General features: G+C 39.5%; 3 protein-coding genes across 3 annotated transcripts; 1 reads left to right on the plus strand and 2 right to left on the minus strand.

Moving 5' to 3' along the window:
• The first annotated feature begins 2496 nt into the window (after window positions 1-2496).
• On the plus strand, window positions 2497-4748 carry LOC116615533 (DCN1-like protein 3). Its single transcript, XM_032377206.2, has one exon. The coding sequence runs from the start codon at window positions 2645-2647 to the stop codon at window positions 3500-3502; it is 858 nt and encodes a 285-aa protein (XP_032233097.1). The 5' UTR covers window positions 2497-2644; the 3' UTR covers window positions 3503-4748.
• A 4595-nt stretch (window positions 4749-9343) lies between these two features.
• Window positions 9344-11226, minus strand: LOC5508425 (melanocyte-stimulating hormone receptor). Its single transcript, XM_032377195.2, has one exon. It carries the CDS (start codon window positions 10928-10930, stop codon window positions 10013-10015), a length of 918 nt encoding a protein of 305 aa, XP_032233086.1. The 5' UTR covers window positions 10931-11226; the 3' UTR covers window positions 9344-10012.
• A 2317-nt stretch (window positions 11227-13543) lies between these two features.
• LOC5508432 (melanocyte-stimulating hormone receptor) lies at window positions 13544-16526 on the minus strand. Its single transcript, XM_001628987.3, has one exon. The coding sequence runs from the start codon at window positions 15521-15523 to the stop codon at window positions 14483-14485; it is 1041 nt and encodes a 346-aa protein (XP_001629037.1). The 5' UTR covers window positions 15524-16526; the 3' UTR covers window positions 13544-14482.
• Between the last annotated feature and the right edge of the window lie 4828 nt (window positions 16527-21354).

Here is a 21354-nt window from a genome sequence, read left to right on the forward strand (position 1 = left end):
TGTTCGGCTATAGCGTTTTCGGGGGGCCGCCTCCTCGTTCAGCATCCCTTAGCCTCCTTCCCAATCCATGCTCAGTCCTGTTAAACACAAAGGCGGGCTGTGTTCAAAACAATGGTGGTCCTACATATTTTGCTAACCAAAGGCGCTCAGACGCTCTTCTTCGAGCGGCCGATAAGGCGCCCACGCTTCGCGGCACTCCGGCAGTGCTCGCTGTTTAACAGCTGGTATAATTTCGAGCGGGAGCATCAGATAACGACTATAGCCGCCCTCCCGCCCATCGCTACTCTGCCAGCCGGGCACCACACGGCCGAGTCCATCGTGGAAACGATCAACCGCGCTGAAAGCAAGGTTTTGACCGCGAAGCTGGATCCCCTCACCGGGAAGATCGCGCTCATGTCCAATGGCGTTGCGTTCCTGAATGCCGAGCTTTGCGCACTATTTGGCCTAGAGGCTGAAGACGACCAGTTGGGGGAGCGGGGCCTTGCACTCCCCTTGGGGAGACCCCACTTAAGGTGGCTTTGCCGAAAATAGAGGCCCTCTACATCTGCTGCGATATCGTAGACCGCACGCAATGCCTCTCCTTAGGCGAGCCTTCAAACGTTCTCGCTTGCCTAGAAACCCGCGGGAGGCCGCACGAGAAAGTCGTCTATAGACCCGACGCCCCCGTTTGTGTCGCAGCATCTTCCTCTGAGTTTGTCGAGTATCCAAATATGGATCAGGGATGACCGCGGTAGACTGGTGGACTTTAAGGGCAAGCCTGTTCGCCTTGTATTAGAGCTAACCTAGCTCCGACGTAACAGACATGGCGAACAGCGACGTTAGCAGTGGTGCCATATACCCCTCGCTTCCCAGTGTTTGCCCCCCGAAGGGTACGCACATGACGCCTTCAGAAAATATGTGACACTCAGGCGGTTCTAGACAACGAGATAACGCATCATCGACAGGTGCGTAAAAAGTATAACCGCGCCTTTGCCGTTACCCATGCTGTGTCTGTGGCATCCGGCATCGCTGCAGGGGCGCTTTCCAGCGCCGGGGTAGGGGTCTCTTTGAGTGGGATAGGGGTTCTGATCGGCGGTCCGCTGGCAGGGGTCGCTAGGCTGGTCGGTGTCGTGGGCGCAGGGGTAGTCTCTAGGGGTCTTACGAGCAAGGTGGCTAAACACGAAGACACGATGGTTTTAGCGGAGAGTAAGAAAAACTCGATCAGCGAGCTGGTCTCTAAGGCTCTGCAAGACGGGCATATCTCAGACGAAGAGTTTCGGCTAATACTTCGGGAACAAGAGAGATACAACGCGCTCACAGCCGCTATCAGAGCTCGACACGGCCTCGCATCGCGTGAGAAAAAAAGCGGGAAAGGGCCCTCCCTGGAGGCACGCGAGAAGGTGAAAAAGAGGCTGCGAGGATTTTGCGAAGAGTTCGGGAGCGAGGTGTTCGAGTGAAACTCATGTTTAAACTCCACGCCAGCGGCTTTGAATTTACGGCCGAAAAACGGTCATTCCGCGGTCCGTAGGGTGGCGGCCCAACCCAATGCTATATATACACGCGTTTGCATGGCCGACCTTTAGCCACCCGCAGTAATCTTTTCCGCATTTCATCTTTCGAATGCTATGCACATGTGCATATATTGCAGGACAGACGGGGGTCTAATTGCAAGGTTCCCACCCGTCCCTATGAAAGGCCCCAGTCCCGCTGCTGTCGATAGACAGCGGATTGATGATTGCTAACCATTGCTAATTATTTATCTACGTGAAGTGGTCCCGACGTAGATTAGTAATTGCCAATTATTAATCTACGTGAAGTGGTCCCGACGAAGATTGATAATTAGCAATTATTAATCTACGCGGGGCCTCATCTGCATGAGACGGGACTGGGGGGCTCGGGAGGGGCCCAGCGCACCTCCCAAGGCTAAAATAGGGCTGGGAGGCCCGGAGGGGCGATTCACGTTCTATGAAACTACCCAGTCTCCCCCTCTGCGGGACGCATAGAAAATCTTATGAATCTCAACCATCATATAAAAAAAGCTTAATTCTGTTTCTAAATTATCAAATGATGCAGGAAATTCTGTTTTTTTAAATGACGATGAGATATTTGAGTACCCGAACAAAAACAAACAACCTCACGCAAGTCATGTAGATGGTTACGAAAGCCGAGAAATACGGTAGTCTTCCTGCAGCTTTGAAATAACATTTGTAGAGCGGTGAGAAGCTCTTCAAGTACGACACCCTCTTCCAAAATTGTCAACAAATCGATAACAACGTCAAATTGCGTATCTACGACTCGTTCAAATTGAGTATTACCCGCGCGCCATATCGATTTCCATCCTGCCTATTTTGTATAGAATCAAAAAGCCCAAACTGTCGCGATCTCGTACCAGAACAATGAATACAATACACCAAAAACTGGAAATTTCCAGTTTTTGGTGTACTGCCTATTTTGTATATATATTTGCACTATAAACCGGAAACTGGTCGCGCTGTCGCCACTTCCGGTCACATGACAACTGCGAATTGACGGCTGGTTGAGCGACAAATATCTCGAGGAGTCAAGGATTTGTATTTTGCTGAGATCTTTGGGTTCGTTTTATTCGACAATTTCGCTCCTGAGGCGAAAATATCGCGTTCCTAAGGACTTTTGGTGTTAGAGGGTTATGGGAAAGTGTTGTTCTGTTTGTGTTAGTGATTCAAACGGGGAGAGAGACCGACGAAGTTCACAACAACAAACCACAACTTCGCTTACTTCAAATCAACACAACATTGACTCTGCCAAACACAAACTGGCGAAAACTTCAGATAAAGGATTCTTTGTTAAACCAAAAAACAACTCGCCCAAAATTGTCAGGACGTTATCCTTCCCAAGACAAGAACTGGACGAAGGCAAGATTTTGAGTTTGTTTGCGAAATACAAAGACGATGCCGAAGATTCAATCCTTGCGGACGGCATGGAAAAATTTTGCCAAGATTTGGGAGTAGACCCAACTGAATTCGTTGTGCTTGTCCTTGCTTGGAAGTTTGATGCCTCCCAGATGTGCAGGTTCACCAGAAAAGAGTTTATAGACGGCTGTAAGGCTGTTAAAGCCGATAGTATTAAAGGATTACAAAATAAATTCCCTGAGCTTGAAGAAGAAGTAGCGAAAGATGTTGAAAAGTTTAAAGACTTGTATCGATTCACCTTCAAATTTGGTCTCGATGTAGAAGAAGGACAGAGAGCTCTTCCAACGAGTATTGCTATCGCACTTTGGAAGCTAGTTTTCTCGAAAAAGCCGCCTTTAGTCCTAGAAAAATGGTTCGCCTATCTTGGGCAAAGGGAAGTTCGGGGAATTTCTCGAGATACATGGAACATGTTTTGGAACTTTACGGAGACTATTGACTCTGATTTCACTAATTATGACGATTCAGAAGCATGGCCGAGTTTGTTTGACGATTTCGTAGAATACGAAAGAGAAAGATCCACGGAGAGCTGCCCCATCGAAGAAAAACACAAGAATGGGCTTGTCAAAGAGCTGTAAATTGCAGGGAGATCTCTTTCGATATGCCTCTTTCAGACTAGAATTAAATTAACTTAAAAGGTAAATTATTTTAGGGAAATTAACAACTGATGATAGCTACCACATTCAGCCAAACACTTTTCCACTTTTCATATAACACTGCATGCTAAGCTTATCTGGGAATTCATGCCCAATGCTAGGTAATATGATTGATACAATGAATACAATAGTTCATTTGAGGAAATTAGATGACATCTCATTTTTCATATTTTCAAATTTCATTGACTAATAGAAGCTTTTAGATTATGCCTTTAAAATTGAGGACAAAGTTTAAGATCGTGGCATGATATTAAGATTTTTGAAGGATTTATTTTACATAATATGATCCTGGACAAAGGGGTATTTTAATAGGTTATAGCCTATAATTCCGAAGGCAAGATTTTGGAAGACAGATTTTAAGCTAAATTGTATGAGTATGGCATGATAAACTTAAGGAAGCTAGACTCATCTCCTATTATCATTGCCGTCTTAAATTGATTAATGTTTTCCCAACCTACCCACTCATTTCCTAACAAATAATCAAATTTTGAATTGTATTTTTTACAAATATGTTGGTATATGGATTTTGTTTAGTTTTATATTTGTGGATTATTTGGTGCTTAATAAAAAAAAGATGAACCAGGAAAAAAGAGATCATAGGTCCATAATGAGAAGTCACCATATAGAATTTCAAGTATTTTTAATTTCAAGCAAAAGAATGGGACAAAATACTACCAAAGGAATAGTAAATGGAAAGGTTCATTTAATTTAAATATATTTGTAGTTCACAGGCAAAGCCTCCTTTAGATAAAACTGAAAAGCAATAAATTATAAGATCAGCTTGTTTTTATGTACTCAATAGAGTGCTGAATATTTAATTTAGTTAATACTCAATTCCTTCATAAACAATACATGTTTCAATTTAAAAGAATTCTCTAAAAAGGTAATTCATATGGGGGACTCTGTGGTCATGTTCGATCACAAATTATGATTATTTTTCATCAGATAAATTTAGATAAGTTAAGCAATGATAAATTTAGATAAGTGAAGCAATGATGTACATGAACATTTAACAAATATCTAGTATTTGTTAAAGGCTTCTTTTGGATTACTTCAACAACAGCAAAAAACAAGCCGTAACCAGTGAGCTCTTACCATTTCTTTTTCACTTAATGTTTAGTAAATTTGAGTGGGAAAAAATAGAGAGATTATACTGTAGTTTTATTCATATGGAGGACACCATTTCAATTCAATTTTGCAATGCTCTTTTTATTCAATTCTTTTCTGATGTCATCATAAAATGGAGTTGTGTTTCTTTGGCAGGCATCTCCTCTGATTCACTAACACTATTAAGCAGGGGGGGGGGGGGGGGTCCCAACTCTTTAAAATATTTTTTAATTCCTAAGCTAGACTAGACTACTCAAACTTTTTTTACTTTAGAAGTTCCATGAAATGACTAGCTCAACAACTCTTGCAAGATAATCAAATAAAATTGTCTTATAGCCTCTGCTTTGCAAAGCCCTTAGAGCAAATGTATCTGTATCTGAATGATACAATGATTTCAACCTGATATCTGATGATTTTAAGAGTACCCAAGAATAACAATAATGTGACGTCATAATACATTTGCGAAATAGGGGTGTAAAGTGGCAGACATAAATTGAGTCATTTCTTATTTTCAAATACTATGCTTTTTCCACATGATACCCATGACTGCAACCCCCCCCCCCCCCCCCCCCTTAGCCAATCCTGGGTACGAGCCTGCAGAGTGACAGCACTATGGCTCCAGAGATATGGACCCCTCTCCCCCCCTTTTTGTTATTGGGTCTAAGAGCTCATAAACATGAATGATAAAAAACGCTGCTGGCTCCATCCTTAGGCACTTTGGAGGCAGGGCAGGGCGTTTTGATTCGTTATTATTCCTACCACGGCTATGTCTTCTATTTTCTACATCCAGCCATCTCTCCCAACCAGTCCAGAGTCTGATTGACCACGTTACTCAGCGCCCTCATCTTCCACTGGTAGATTACAGGATTTAGTGAAGAATTCTTTGCAAGCATACAAAATGCGACAATTTTTTTTGGGGGGGAGGGGTCTTCTTTCCTATCCACCTAATAAGGAGGTCCATCGTATTTTAGAGGTCAAATCGGGTGTTACTTACCCTACTAACAGAGCTTTTCCCGTTTGTTTCTATCTGTAAAATTATCCGTGTCGCGTCTCTGTTCTAACGCAAAAGAACAGAGCCGCGACACGGATTGAACTGATAGAAACAAACAGGCAAAAAAGCTCTGCTAGCAGGGTAGGTGTTATTCTATTTAGGGGATATCTGAGAGTAAATAGGCTTTTCTATGTATTTTAGGTGTTCGCAGACAAAGGTGCTATTGGCCAACTTTGTTATTCTGGACTTTGATATAAAATGGTATACCTTATTACACTTAATTTTCGCGTAACTTTAATTTCGCGAATTTAAAAGATTCGCGAAAATAGAATGACGCGAAAATTAAGTGTCATGAAAATTAAGATGCGGGAAATTTAAGTGAGTACACAAGAAGCCTTTGGGGGAATATTAATATTGGCCGTTTAATAAGCTTCATGTAAACACCTTGTCTATTAAGTCATCTAATGTACATATAGTACGGTAGGTTTATAGATTTTTATGACACTAAATTTAGACCACGCATCTTTCTGTTTCAGTTTTGATGATTACAGCACATTTTAATTTGCAAAAAAAAAATTTTTCTTGATTTTATTATCCCCAAATGGCGAAAATAAAGTGAAAATAGGAAAATCGCGAAAATAAAGTGTCGCGAAATATCGCCATCTCAAAATCGCGAAATTTTGACGTCGCGAAAATTAAGGGTAATAAGGTAGTATTCTGCGGAGCTGGAATTAGCGCGCGCGGCCGCTGGCACCAGACTTGCCCTCCAATGGATCCTCGTGAAAGGATTTAAGATGTACTTATTCCAATTACATGACTTAGAAAAGAACTCCAGCACACAAATAGTACAGTAGCGATAAAAAGGCGAAATAGATATAAAAAGAACTTAACAAAGTTTTCTGGTACCGATTGATACTTTGTATTCGCCAAAGTGAAGAATGAACAAGACTTTTGGCAGACTCTTTCTTTAATGTTAAGGACATTGTCCTCGCAAGGCTGACAGTTCAGCGTGTTTTTGCTATCAAGAATAGAGACAAAGAACTCCTTTGTAGAACAAAGATAATAGGAGACAAAGCAGCTGCGTACTTACTCCTCATTCGACGCATTTGTCTTTGATGTCTCTTGACGATTTTATAGAACTTAAAATAACTGACAAACACAATCAATTCACAAACAATTGAGTTTGAGCATTTGCTGAAGCCCGTTCGTATCCCTGGGTACCCATGGCAGGGGAGCGCGCGAAAATAGAGTGATGTTCAATCAGAAGAAAGATTGTTTATGGCGGGGGGTGGAGAGGGGGGGGGAGGGTGAAGATGGCGGAAAGAATGGTAACTTTGTATGAGATAGCGATGATGATGAGTCGTGTGTAAGTTATCTGACCATACTGGACCCATTCTGAGAATAAGTAGTATGAATGCATATTTCCAAGTCCTTGACGACTTGAATTTTTATCCTGTTCCTCAACTTTGCACTTGTTAACTGTATACCTGCAAAAAAATATTATGATGACCTGAGCTTGTAAGTATACGTAATACCGTGTGAGATGGATCCTAACATCGGCTTTTGTAATTCAAGAAAAAAAAATAAGCAGCTGAGCGCTCTGCGAGGAACTTTCAATCAATCAAGGATTTGCCTGTTCAGGGTAATGAAAGCCCTGATCAGATCAGTGATAGATTACTGTGCTGTGGTTTACGCCAATCTGCTAAAATACCTATCTGCAATCGTAAAAATGCCCATCTTAACATCCCAAGAGGATCGCAGAGATTTGCTTTGTAGCTAGTTCATTGAAAACATCCCTCACTCCTGACTTGCCTTTATTTCCACTCGTAAGGGGGTTTAATTACCGCAATACCGTACAAAATTTTCGAAAATATCACATACCGCACAAAGGACGAGGTTTTGAAGAGCATGCGCGACATCCCGTTGACGCCGCAACACTGGAATATTTGATTTTTTAGTGCAATACCGCCGTTTAAAAAGATAAAACCTCGCATCTAGCAGTGTTTTGAAATACCACATCACCACCGTATGTTTTTTACTCTTTTACCACAATCTCGTACAAAAACGGGGTAATACCGCAATACCGCAAAACCCAACGCGCCCCCCCCCCCCCCCCCCCTACTAGGGCAACAACCTACGCTTTGCTAGCTTGTAGTCTTAACGCACCAACAGTCTAAGAGACTATGTCACGCACTAAGTACTTTTATTTAATGTAATGCTGCTAGTAAAGCTTTGTGTTTCTACCTGTAATTCAGTCGAAAGACTGCAAGAGCTTATGTGAATAAACTTGAAATATGATAAAGTTACGATTGATTTATTAGAGTTATATATTGTGTGGAAATCAATAAAAACTTTATACCATTTCGAATGAATTATATCAATGAATTTAAGTGTTAAGTAGACAAAATTTTACGGCTATTTTTATTAAAAACAGGAGTTTAACTTTTGTTGACACCCTAGAAAACAATTAATTTCTGCAACAATATTATCTTTGCTTAGGGGACTCATTCGGCGGAGCTTTTATCTTGGTACTGCAGGTGAAATGAAGGATACAGTTAAAATCCACATCTAAGAGACTACTTATTAATATTACCTATAGGCAGATATAAGATATCAAAGTCTGTGGAAATTCCCCCCCCCCCTCCCCCCATAAAATGCAAAGCCGTCTTTAGAGCCTGATAATAGTCAGTAACCTAACATGTTGGACTTATAATAAATTTTTTACGCGGTTTTTAATTTATTTTCCCCAAAAAGAGTTGTTTAAAAATTGTTGCGACCACGTTTACAGCGCTTATCATGGTCAACGGTAATTCTGCACCCCTTGAATTTTCTAGGGGACAAAATTTTCTAGTCTCCGCTTTGGCATTGGTACCTTCTACACACCTCCTTTCGTAATCATAAGCAGGGAAATGCCATAAAATATGTATACATGCACAGTGTGAACATGTCTCAAGGTATAGTTCAGAAATAGTATCAACTATCACTTTAGTTCATCGTACATAACATGTCGGGCTTTTAAGAAATTATAATGTTGATCGAAAAACTAACTTTTAGACAATTTTGTTGGTTTATATTTTGTTGGTTTATATAAAAACTCAGAAGCCAAAAAATCGTTAATACCTTAGAAGCCATAAAATTATCCTAAAAAAACTGTCACGAAAAAAAGTTACACGTTTATCTTTCCTGGAATAACACATTTATCTTTCCTGGTCAACGGTAATTCTGCACCCCTTGAATTTTCTAGGGGACAAAATTTTCTAGTCTCCGCTTTGGCATTGGTACCTTCTACACACCTCCTTTCGTAATCATAAGCAGGGAAATGCCATAAAATATGTATACATGCACAGTGTGAACATGTCTCAAGGTATAGTTCAGAAAAAGTATCAACTATCACTTTAGTTCATCGTACAAAACATGTCGGGCTTTTAAGAAATTATAAAGTTGATCGAAAAACTAACTTTTAGACAATTTTGTTGGTTTATATTTTGTTGGTTTATATAAAAACTCAGAAGCCAAAAAATCGTTAATACCTTAGAAGCCATAAAATTATCCTAAGAAAACTGGCACAAAAAAAAATTACACATTTATCTTTCCTGGAATAACACATTTGGTGAACAGAAAACAGGTGACTATACGTTATATTTGCTATATTACAAATGGTGAGTCGAATTTTCATCTCCTAGGGAAGAATTTTCACAGGTGAATAAATTGATAACAAACAACATATGGGTTCGTGACCAATTAGCAACCAATCACTTGAGACAATATAAAGTTCTTCTTAACTCAACGGGGCTGACATGCTTCGCTTCCGATTAGTTTTATTCGAAAACTGAAATGAGTTCAATTGCAATTACATAAGCATTATAGGATATGTTTTGAATATAATATTTACAGCACACCTGACGCGCCTCATGCAGCACTTTTATAACGTTAGCATGATTTTGTTACAAAATAAGCAATTTTTCAAATCTTTGTACTTCCTTTACCTGAAATAATTTGTAGCCCTTTTGAACTTCCTTAACCTGAGAATTTGTATAGGTACAAATAACCATTTCCCAGATCTAGCCGTGCCGTATGGGTTTAACGCTCAGGCGCGAACACAAAGGGGTGTGCATGGTGCGCGCACCTTGGAGGCCTAAAAGTGGACCATTTCTTATTAAGGAGTAAAGAAAAAATAGGCTTTTTCGTTATAATACCTATGACTGCCCAACCCCCCTCCCCCCTTCCCCTCGGCCAATTCTGGGAACGCGCCTTTAAGCAATCACTGAGGCCTCACTAAACCTGCAGTTCGTAATCCTTGTCTACCTTGAATCACTTCTGCTTCTGTCTTCATTTCACTTATCATTTCCTATCAACGAAATCTTAAGTTTCATAACGATCTGCCAAACAGCTAAGCGTAACTCTTTTATCTTCCAACAGAAGATCACGGGGTTGACGAGAGAGTTGGCAAGAAGAAGTGAAACCGTCAATCTAAAAGCTTTTGGTGATAGGATGTTGTCTTTTGTTATCTCATAGTATGTTAAGGCACAAACGAATGGCGTGGAGCAGATTGCGAAAACAAAGTACACAACTATAGAATTTATCACTGATTTCTTATATTGCTTGATGTCTGTAGAGAACAAGTTAGACTGTTCCGCATGAATCTGAGTCTGATGTCTTTTAATCACTTTGTAAATGTACAAGTAACGAACAATAGTTATCCCAAAAAGTGCTATGATGCATCCATTTACGGTAAAATTATAAATCGAGACCCCCAGTGTAAACCATAACAGCACAACAAGAAGAGAAAAGGCCCAAAAACTAAGACAAACAGCAAATGTTCTCTTTGCGGTAACAATCGTGGAATATCGAAGGTGAAGATGCAAGGCAAGAAACCGATCAAAGCCAACTGCTGAGACGCTTAACAGAGACACGCCCGCGAAAACAGTAGCTATAGATCCAAAAGCCTGTGAACTATAACATAGGGTCCTCGGCGAATCTTCAATATATAGCTCCACATATGCCCAAATGATAAGTGCTGGCTGAGTGATGGCTCCGACTCCAAAGTCCGAAAGGGCAAGGTTACCCATAAGAACCATGGAGGGTGTGTGAAGCTCTGGGGTACGCCATATTGAGACGAGTACCAAAGCATTGAGGGCGATAGTAGGAAGAATTGCGAATCCGTTCAACACCGCGATAATGGCGAACTCTGTGAGGTTTATCTGGCCATGTTTAGCCCATGTAGAGTAAGGATGGCACCCATTGAATGACATACTGTAGAAAACATCCTATATATTTTGTTTTGAAGTAATTTAGCGTTTTTGTAGTATTTGCTTGTTCTAGTAGAACTTGCTTTGCAGCAGATTGGTTCTTTAATTCAATCCGACTCAGTCATTCTTCCCTCACACAGGTTGGCTTTTATTGAAGGCACTTTCAATCAATTTCGTGATTACTTTCGTGCTGACATTAACATAAAACAATTATTATGTATTTGTTCCATTATATTTTTCAAAATTACAGGGTGTTTCAAAAGTTCGTGGACACTTTTTAAATTAATATAATTGCAGATTTTAATAGTCCGATTTCAAGGAAATTTGCAGGAAAACAAGGTGCACCAACGTAGCAAGCTAACCATATCATTTTCAATAGTTTGCGTGTCCTCCTTTTGCTTTAATGACTTCTTAAGATGCTGTGGTATGGAGTGAGAAATTTCTACCAAAGTAAGATAAGATGCCCAAACTTCGGTCTTTGAGCCCCACAAACATCGATCGATCTCAACATTACAAGGGATAACACTTTGGGTGTGGTCAGTAATTCCTACCCCCATAAGGTAGCACATTAGGTGTGGTCAAGCAATTTCTTACTCTAAGCATTTTGAACACTCCCTAAGGAAAAGCAGTTAGCATAATTTCATACCCTTAAGATAGGACAAACAACCCCATCTGACTATTTTAGGACTATTTTAGCCCTCCCCCTCCTTAATGGATGCTGTCAAATGGGATTTCTCTTTTCTTATCTATGCTAACTTTGTCTGGGCTTTTAACTGGGAGGTTAACATTTAAGAATGATATAACTGTGCTGTTAGACTGAAGTAGGAAAAGGTTAGTGAATTGAAATATTTGTATTCACAAAGATGTGTAGTTGCATCTCCCAGCAATTTGGTTCCTGTACCTGTACTGTGTTTTAAAAATGGCTGAAAATTTCCATCATAGGTATTTTTGGGTGCAAAATGTTGGGCTCTCTTGCCGCAAACATCTGCTAAAGTCTCTTGATCTTCAAAGCTGTACGAAACAAAAAGACTGAGTAATGCTGTACATGGCAAGGCACATATATATGTTAGATTTTTTGATTATTGAAATGTAAAATAGGAAATATCTGTTCAGTATCAGTTGTCTATCAAATGAAGTGACACAGAGCACTGTTAATAGATAAAACTAAAATATAAGCAATATTTTTTGTTAAGCTGCAAAAGAAGTGGTGATTGGGAGGAGGTCCAGCATTTCATTACGGTGGGAGAAATAGTTACATGTATGAAAAAGTGGGGGGGGATTAAGCATACAGCACTTTAATCATTTTTTTACAGCATATGGCCTGAGGTGAATGTTGTTATTATGGATCTCTTTTTTATTCTCAAAAGAAATTCTAGTCTAGAAACTATTGTCTTCAGGGGGTCTATGCCTGCAATGCATAGGTGTTTACATCGACCGGCCTCGAGCGATTCGTAGCCACCAACTTGAATTTTTATTTTTGCTCCAAATCTCCAAATCCAAGATGGCGGCTATAAAAATAACGGGTAAACGCCTGCATTATAGGCTATAAGCGGGTGGGTAGCCTGTGGTTTTGACATGCCAATAGGGGCGGTTAGGAAGATGCTTTTGCGCTTGGCGATCAATTCAAATTTAATTGCAACGGAATAACCAAAACGTGAATTAAGAGACAGATAAAAGAGTGCGAACTTAGTTACTGGATTTCTACAGTGCAAACGTTCGCGTCCTCAACCGACCGAGAAAATTGTAGTTTTCAGGTGTCGAGGTTAGGCGGAAAACGGTCGAAACGCACTTTCACGTACTTCTATTGAATTCTAAATAAATTCCATTGTTTTCTGCCGTCGTCTTTGCTGAAGGTGCTTAAAGAATGCTTCACAATGCGAACTTAGTTACTGGATTTCTACAGTGCAAACGTCCGCGTCCTCAACCGACCGAGAAAATTGTAGTTTTCAGGTGTCGAGGTTAGGCGGAAAACGGTCGAAACGCACTTTCACGTACTTCTATTGAATTCTAAATAAATTCCATTGTTTTCTGCCGTCGTCTTTGCTGAAGGTGCTTAAAGAATGCTTCACAAAACAATGTGAATAAAACAAGCATTTGTGACGCCAGTAGTCTTCACCTTTATAAAAAAAGGCGTTATTTGCGTTTGTATATTATTGACATACTGTATTTACTTTAATATTTGTTTTATTTATTAAAACTTTTCTTGTAGGAAACGAGGAAATTGTGTAGTTCTTAATCTGTCCCTCTGAACAAGGCAAAAGGGTCTGCACGTGACATGATCTCAAATGCTGCTTACGAACGGAGACGATATAAATTACAGACGTTTTCCAGGTTTAGCAATACGTCAATGTGATTATGAATGCTTCAATTCATTTATCCAACCAAGTGTGCCTTCTGGAGCAACAGCAACAGCTGCTATAAGCACTGTCTACGGTGCCGTGCTTGACAAATAAAGAAAGGGGATCGGGCACTTTGAAAAAAAAAAATGCTTTATATTTTGCTAACCTGAATACGGCTGTCGCAGTTTTCGGCATAATTGTGGGGTGTCACCAAAGTGATGTTTCTCTTTATAAGCACTTTTCTTTATGTCTTTACCACAATAATACAATTTCCCGCTTCATTTAGTAGTGATATTTTATTAGGAATTCTTTACAAAACTTACAATAGGTACTATTAATCAGAAAAACCCTACTTGTAATGCTGTTGGTCTGTCTTTTTGAAAACTTTCTATAAATCGCTACCCCGATAAAACGAAATGGATCGAAAACCGATAGAAATGACTATATCATATCTTACATGTCCTCATTGTCGCATTTCCAAAAAAATTTAGGTTCATATCTGATGTCAAAAGAAAAAAAGTAGCTTTAAATCATCGATCCACTGCTTACTCGATAATTTGTCCCTTGCATAATTGAATTTATCGGCAGAGCACTACATATAATTTCAAAATCTTCAGTAACACCTAAAAACAAAGACGTTCTTTTAAATGAGGTCACTCAGTTCTTGTTCCCCGAAGTAGTATATAGGGGACAATTCAAGCAGTATTTGTATTGATAAAGGTCATAGATCCCCGTCTCAATATACAAGTATACAAATGATATATCAACATGTTTTGAAAGCTGATCATTCTACAGCTATCTAGTGAATTCAAAGTTGTCTTGAAAATGTGCCTGTACAACGATAGTCTGTTTCTGTTTAACTCAGTAGTATATAGGGGGGCAATTCAAGAGGTTTCCAATATGCGGCGAGCAGCGATAATAATGATAACTCGACCTGAAGATTTACCTCATGCCCCAGCGATGTCTATCGTTCATAACAAACTAAATTAATTATTAAGATATACATTATTTCAACTTAGTTCGCTCCGAAGATAAATGATCATAGTCACTTAATGCCACAGTCACAATGTAGAAAAGTTAAGCAAAGTTATAAAATGTTTACGTTCTTTTATCATGCAGAGGAACTCTCAATTCTCTGCCACAAATTCTCTCGGCATTGATCACACTGTCTCAGGGAGAGTGATTTTGCTTGTGCCGTTAATTTTTGGATAAGTCACTAATTCGGTGACCAAGCGAGTTGAGCAGGATGGTGACGGTGGGACAGTCCTTCATTTCTTGCAAGTCCAGTCATCTCTCGCAACCACATCACTGTCTGACGGACCGCGTTACGCAGTTCTCTCATCTTCCAGCAGTAAATCGCAGGGTTAATAGCAGAATTCATCACAAGAATTGTACAAGAAGATTTCCACATATATGCAGAGATCCGGTACTCGGTTGTTACCGCTGCGCTGAAAGTCATTGTTATGAAAAGTGGAAGATAGCAGAGTATAAAGGTGAGATAGATATAGAATGAGCTCATAAGAGATTTTTTGTATTGACGAAGGTTTTGTGGGTGTGTGTTCTGAGAAACAGGTTCATCTAAGGAACTTGATCTAGACCTTGATCTTGAGAAGGTAACCTGCACAGACTGGATTTGCCTTTTGTGTTTCTGAAGTATCTTAAAGATCTGGAAGTAACTGCCAAGAACAATCATCTCGAAGAGGAAAATTAGGGGATTTGATAACAAACCGAACAGAACCATATCCTTTCTTCCTACTGTTAGCCATATTGTCACCAAAATTATTGAGGAAACCCAAGTAAATGCACAGACCGTAAAGGCCTTTTTCATAGTGACGACGGTGTGGTATCGCAGATGCAAGTAGAGGGCAAGAAATCTATCCACAGCAATTGCTATAACACTGAAAAAAGACACCGCAGGAAACGCTATGGACACGATCATAAACCAAACCGACATATAGCAGTAGGTCTCTTGTAATTCCGTGGCCCTTAGTTCAACGGCCATCCAGGCGATCGTCACTGGTTGCGCGACAAGGCCAACTCCAAAGTCAAAAAACGCAAGGTTAGACACGAGTGTCATCTTCGGGGTTTGCAATGCAGGTGTGCGGTAGATGGAGACGAGGATTAAAGCGTTCAGGAATATCGCAGGCACCATGATAACTACATACACGAAAGCAAAAACAATGAACTCATTGTACTGAAGCTGACCATACTGTACCCACTTCGTGAAGTAGTAGCAAGAGAAGTTATACGCAGACATATCTTCTCATCTAAGTTGATTATGCGGGTCAAATTAAAGCTTACTCGGTTCTTAATCAAACCACCTTTGGACACCTCTGTAATTAAAGTAATTGTGTCCCTTGCCTTTCCAGTCAGCAAGGCTTTAAAAACCTTTGTAAGTAGAAAAATTTATAGAGATCTTCAAATTTTTGTCCTTTCCCGTTGTGGAGGTGAAAGCAATAGAAGGGTTGATTAACGTGTCCAAGGCGAGTGGGGTATTGTTTTCAAGTTTAGTAAACAATTGATTACAAAACACCTGCTAATGTATAGCAATAACGGTGCAGAATACAAAGAAACTTTCATATAAAGATGATAATGAGAAAGCGGTTAAACACCGACAAATGAACATATGACTTGTTGTCATTTCATTTTCAGGGCTCCTCATAAATAATAAGCGACACCGAAGATCTAGCTGGTATTTGTAGCCCTTCCAACGTATGCTGAAGTCCCAGTAAAGTAACAATCTCCCATCGAGATCAATGTTAATCAATACCTATGCTTTGTATCCCGTATGTCGCTGATTGTTTAGAATTCATCATCTTCTTAATCTTAATGTCCAATCTAGCTTGAGACTTCTGCTTATGCAATTTCGCACTTGTATCAATAATTGTTTAAGCAGGACAATTTCCTTGCTTTTTCTACGATAACAGTAATCTTAACACCACACGCATTTTAACAGCAAAAACTGTCTGGTGGCCTTAGATATCAAACTGTTTTCGAACCACACCGCTTTACATTTGAGACATCTGAGTACACAAACAGACTAAACATAATTGCATTTTCAATTTTTGGAGATAGAAAGGCGGTTTTGATGTCAACGCCTTTGTAGTGTTAATCATTCTATTTGTACACATAGAAATGTTTGAAATGATCAACTTAAGCGTTTCATATGCCAACTCGCATTATCTCCGGTTTGAACTTCGAATAGCACCTGCTTTGCAAACTCAAAGCGTATTTCTTTTAGTAAAAACTTGCCATAAAGGCAATCAATCTACTTAAAATCTCGCCATGGCATAGTTTAATTTTCCGGAAACACATTTGAATAAGAGAAGACAAACAACATTTCAGGTAGAATTGTTTAGGGGTGTTTGCTTAACAACCACCATAAACAAAGTCGCGTCATAGAAAATAAAGAAAATGTACATAAGCCGAACGAAAATTATAGTATAGAGACTCAACCATAAATGAGCAACTCAGTATATATACCAGTATATATTGATAATATGAATAAAAAATATATTTAACGGGAAGCTAGTAAATGAACCCGAGCAAGAGCAGCTGGTTTTTTTTTATTGCGTCCCATGTTTATTATGACTTTTCTATAACTCTACAGTTTGTATCGGTAACAATGAGGGGGAACGTAAGAGGGTTTAATTACCGCAATACCGTACAAAATTTTCGAAAATATCGCATACCGCACAAAGGATGAGGTTTTGAAGAGCATGCGCGACATCCCGTTGACGCAGCAACACCGGAATATTTGATTTTTTAGTGCAATACCGCCGTTTAAAAAGATAAAATATCGCATCTAGCAGTGTTTTGAAATACCAAATCACCGTATGTTTTTTGCTCTTTTACCACAATCTCGTACAAAAGAGCGACAATACCGCAGAACCCAACGACCCTCCCCCCACAATTGGTAGTAAAATTATCAATTAGCAAAATGTTTTGTTTTTCTTTGTTTTATATTTAATCTCCACGGCTTCAAGAGTCGAGATTCTGTGCGTTGGGCTTCAAAATTGATCATCGCCAATTTCCAATTTAGCTTGTAGTCGCACGCGACAAAGGAAGAGTGGAAAAAGGATGAGCGGTTATTAAAAACAAAGCGTTATGATTCCGGTGTTTTGACTAAAATGAAGGCGCGCAAAATTTCACCATTTAGATATAACAATGGATTAAATTTAGCTTGTTTTGTTAAGTGCATAGCTGATCGTTATATAGGTGGTGTTTAAGGTAAAGTACCTTTCAACGAGAAAAGAGCACCGGGTTTTGCCTCGAGTTGGGAGGGGGCAGAGCGAATACCTCTAGCTACACGTCTGATTGATTCATGACAAGGAAAATCACATTTTTTTTTGCGTCCAGGCTCTACACAAATAAAAGAATGTTTATAAAGCCCCGTGTAAACAACGGTAACATCGGTCTACACAAAGAAACGAATGTGCATAAAGCCCCGTGCAAATAACGGTAACATCGGTCAGCAATGCTAGCGACTCAACGCATCGTTGATGGCAAGAAAAAGGAATTACCTTATAACACTTTTTTTCGCGAAAATTGTGATGCGCAAAAAGAGTACACAATAACCATTGGTCGAGATATTAACCGTTTAATGAAGCTTTTGTAAACACCTTGTCTATTTTAATCCTCTACTGTACCCAATGTACATATTAAGCGAAAGGTCATTAGTTATCGGGGGGGGGGGGGGGGGGGCTGCTTAGCTGAATTTTTTTCTGGTTCAAAAATTGCGACCCTCCCCCAATTTAAAGCACAAAAATGGTTACCCCCCCAAAAAGGCGGCCAAAAATCAACCCCCCCCCATTACAGTTTTGATGTTTAGAGCACATTTTAATTCCACTTTGCTTGATTGTTTTGTCCCAACATCGCGAAAAGGAAGTGACCTAGTTTTTACGAAAATAATGTGTCGCGAAATATCGCCATCTAAAAATCGAGAAATTTTGACGTCGAGAAAATTAGGTGTAATAAGGAATTGGCAAACTATTTCACAGCATCTTCCAGCACGGTGTTCAAACAGAATTATCATTGCTGGACCGGTTATTCACCAGTATTCGCTGGTGGAACATGGCTTAACTCGTTCTACGTAGTTTTGTCTCGAGCACTCTCCTATATTTGTGCTCGAAGACTGGAATGGATTATTTATTTATGTGCTTGAGTGTTTCTTACCCGTACACACTATCGCGTTACTGTGTAGTTGGTTGTTGATCATATCAGTCAATCTTGTTTTAAAATCTGTTCGTTTTTCTAGCTCGCTCGGTCATTTCCTTATTAGGCATTACATACCATATTTGGGAGTCCGCTTCAATCATTATTTTGCTTTTTTTTTATCGCTCTAGAGCTTTGTAAGTCGAAAATTTTCCACGCAAACTTGCAGGAATTCGTGTTGATGTTTACTACGGTTTTGCTGGCAGCCATCTTGAATATGGAGCCTAGTCCCAAACGGTTTAAAATATATAACAGGTCTCCCGCAGCTCTTTTAGACCATTCAAAAAAACGACAGCCATTGATATGTTGTTTGACTGTCTCCCTGAACCGTAAACCCATTACTGCGGGTGTCAACGTTCTGCGAGCTCTTGCTGACGACTTTCAGCAGCCTGATGTACCATATCTTGATGCTCTCGTTAGAATTAACTTAACAACTTTAGAGCAGAGACGGTTAGAGAAATGTGCCAACTTTGTAAAATAAACCAAACCGGACAATCCCATCTTTCCGCTTGTTAATAACAGAGTCGTTCACTCGACTAATAACATGCGTCTGAGGTCTGGAAGGAATTCCCATCCAATGATTGTAAGCACCGATAAATTAAAAAATTTTGTAACTGTAAAATTTCAAGTATAAGTGTTTTTCTTTTTCTAAATGCGCAAATTGCCTGTAATTCAGCTCTAATAACTGCTAGAGGCATCAATAAACAATATTATTATTATTATTATTATTATTATTATTATTATTATTATTATATCACCTGGCTGCAATCAATGAAAATCCTTGAACCTTCTTCATTGGCTAGCAGTTAATTTGTTTCTAGTCAAGCAACCTCTCCGATATGCGCTTGCTAATCAACAACCACCAAATGTTATTCCGTTAGTTTGGAGCTAGAAAGCTGTTTATCAGTTAAATTATTAACGAGAATTCGCAGAATACTGACAATCACATTAAGCGCGCATATAGTGCAAAAGAAGAACTTGAAGCTCTAGAATATTTGAACACATTTGAAATTTACGAATTCAAAATTTGAGTCCGAAACTCAAACCTCGCTATGAGGATAGTGAAGTTGCTTGAGTTGGTCAGTCTCGTACCCAGACGGCGCGCGATGCATTTTAGAAAAGTTGAATACGCGCACGGTGCATGTCGGTCAGGATGCGGTTTCGGATCAGTTCACCGTCCTGGGCCATCGTAAAGGATTTTAAAAATCGTGAACGATTTCGAAATCGTTCACGATTTTTAAAATCCTTCACGATTTCGAAATCGTTCACGATTTTTAAAATCCTTCACGATTTCGAAATCGTTCACGATTTTTAAAATCCTTCACGATTTGGAAATCCTTCACGATTACGAAATCGTTCACGTTTTTGTATCAGTCCGGCTTCACGACTTTCGAATTTGTGTGAAATTGTTATAGCGGATATAGCTTTCCCGTTCGCTTAGCCACCAGTGCACGGTGGAATGCGGCAAGTGCGCCCACTCGAATGCTTTCACAAGTCATTTAGATAGAAGGAAGTAGTTTGTTAAAATACTGCTCATGGGTAATACAATGTTTGAACTAAGTCTAATACACTGTAATATTTTTGTTCTCTTTTGTTCTGGCTTGACTATTACACATTAACAATTACATTTTGTTGCACGGGATTTTGAAAACCACTCTATCACCTTTGTTAGCTTGAACATGTATTTTTCATTCAGTTCGGGGATATAGTGACACGGCATCGAACATACGCGTTTGGGAGGATGGGGGGGGGGGGGTAAAATTTGGATTTTTTTTAGATAATAAACAATGCAACTTATCCACTTCTCCGTATACAAATTTAGTACATAGGTTTGGCTGAAAGTGAATTATAAAGTCAGAGTCTTCATCAACATCCCCATCATCTTTGGAGGGTTAAGTATTTAGAGCAAAATTCTGTCTCTCCGATTTCTTAGCGAAATCAAATCACCAGGATCTGCTAGATTTTTCGAAAAAGTTTGTTCTTAACTGCGCATATTTACTGCACGACAAAGTGGAACTCGTCCTCTACCGTGTCCGGACATAATTGGCATGTCCGTTCATGAACTGTTACACCTCCCCTTCTCTATTTCGAGGTCATGGTCGAGGTAAAAATGGTGGCGCAAAGTATGACGCCTCCCCCCCCCCCCCATCCCCCACCCCCCAAGCAAAAAATTAAATAATAATAATGAAATAAAGGGCTTGTAATTTGTATAAGTTGTCTTTGTTGAAATAGCATTCCATAGTGAGTCATGTGATGTGGCGACTCAAAAATCACCGGGTTTTTCTAGCTATTTAAGTACCGTAATGACTGGTAAAGACGCCCTACTTCAGATAAGCGCCCCTCTTCGATCTCGCATATTGAAATAAGTTCACCCTTCCCTATGAATCGTTCACGATGGCCCGGGACGGTGAACTGATCCGCGGTTTCCGGGTCGGAATTCCGCTTCAGAGTTCCTTGGATCTCTTGCAACAGCAAATAACGACTAGGTACGATTCTTAGTGTGATGATAATAGTTAGTTAGTGTGATGATGTTGAGAATGATGATAAAATTTATGTTATTGTGGTTATGATGATATTCATGATTAAGATGGCAAAAAAAAAAGAAATAGAAGAAAAAGGAAAACAAGTAAAATAACAAAAAAATCTTTATTTTCTCTCTTGTAATATTAAGATAGTTGTAATAATGCAATACGGACTTGCATTAATATTGTAATTTGCATGTAACCTATGTATTGTTTTTACTCTAGGTATCAGTCATTTGTTGTTGTTGGCAACGTGTTGCTTTTATTTTTAATAATGATGTCGATAATGATGATAAAAATGATAGCCGTGAAACAGTAGTGTTGTTATTGTTCAGGTGGTGTCAATGTGTTT

This window comes from Nematostella vectensis, chromosome 12 (assembly GCF_932526225.1).
Source record: "Nematostella vectensis chromosome 12, jaNemVect1.1, whole genome shotgun sequence".
Lineage (NCBI taxonomy): Eukaryota > Metazoa > Cnidaria > Anthozoa > Actiniaria > Edwardsiidae > Nematostella > Nematostella vectensis.

Coding starts and splice junctions, on each gene's coding strand:
- LOC116615533 (XM_032377206.2), top strand. CDS start 2,645: ATGGGAAAGTGTTGTTCTGTTTGTGTTAGTGATTCAAACGGGGAGAGA.
- LOC5508425 (XM_032377195.2), bottom strand. CDS start 10,930: ATGTCATTCAATGGGTGCCATCCTTACTCTACATGGGCTAAACATGGC.
- LOC5508432 (XM_001628987.3), bottom strand. CDS start 15,523: ATGTCTGCGTATAACTTCTCTTGCTACTACTTCACGAAGTGGGTACAG.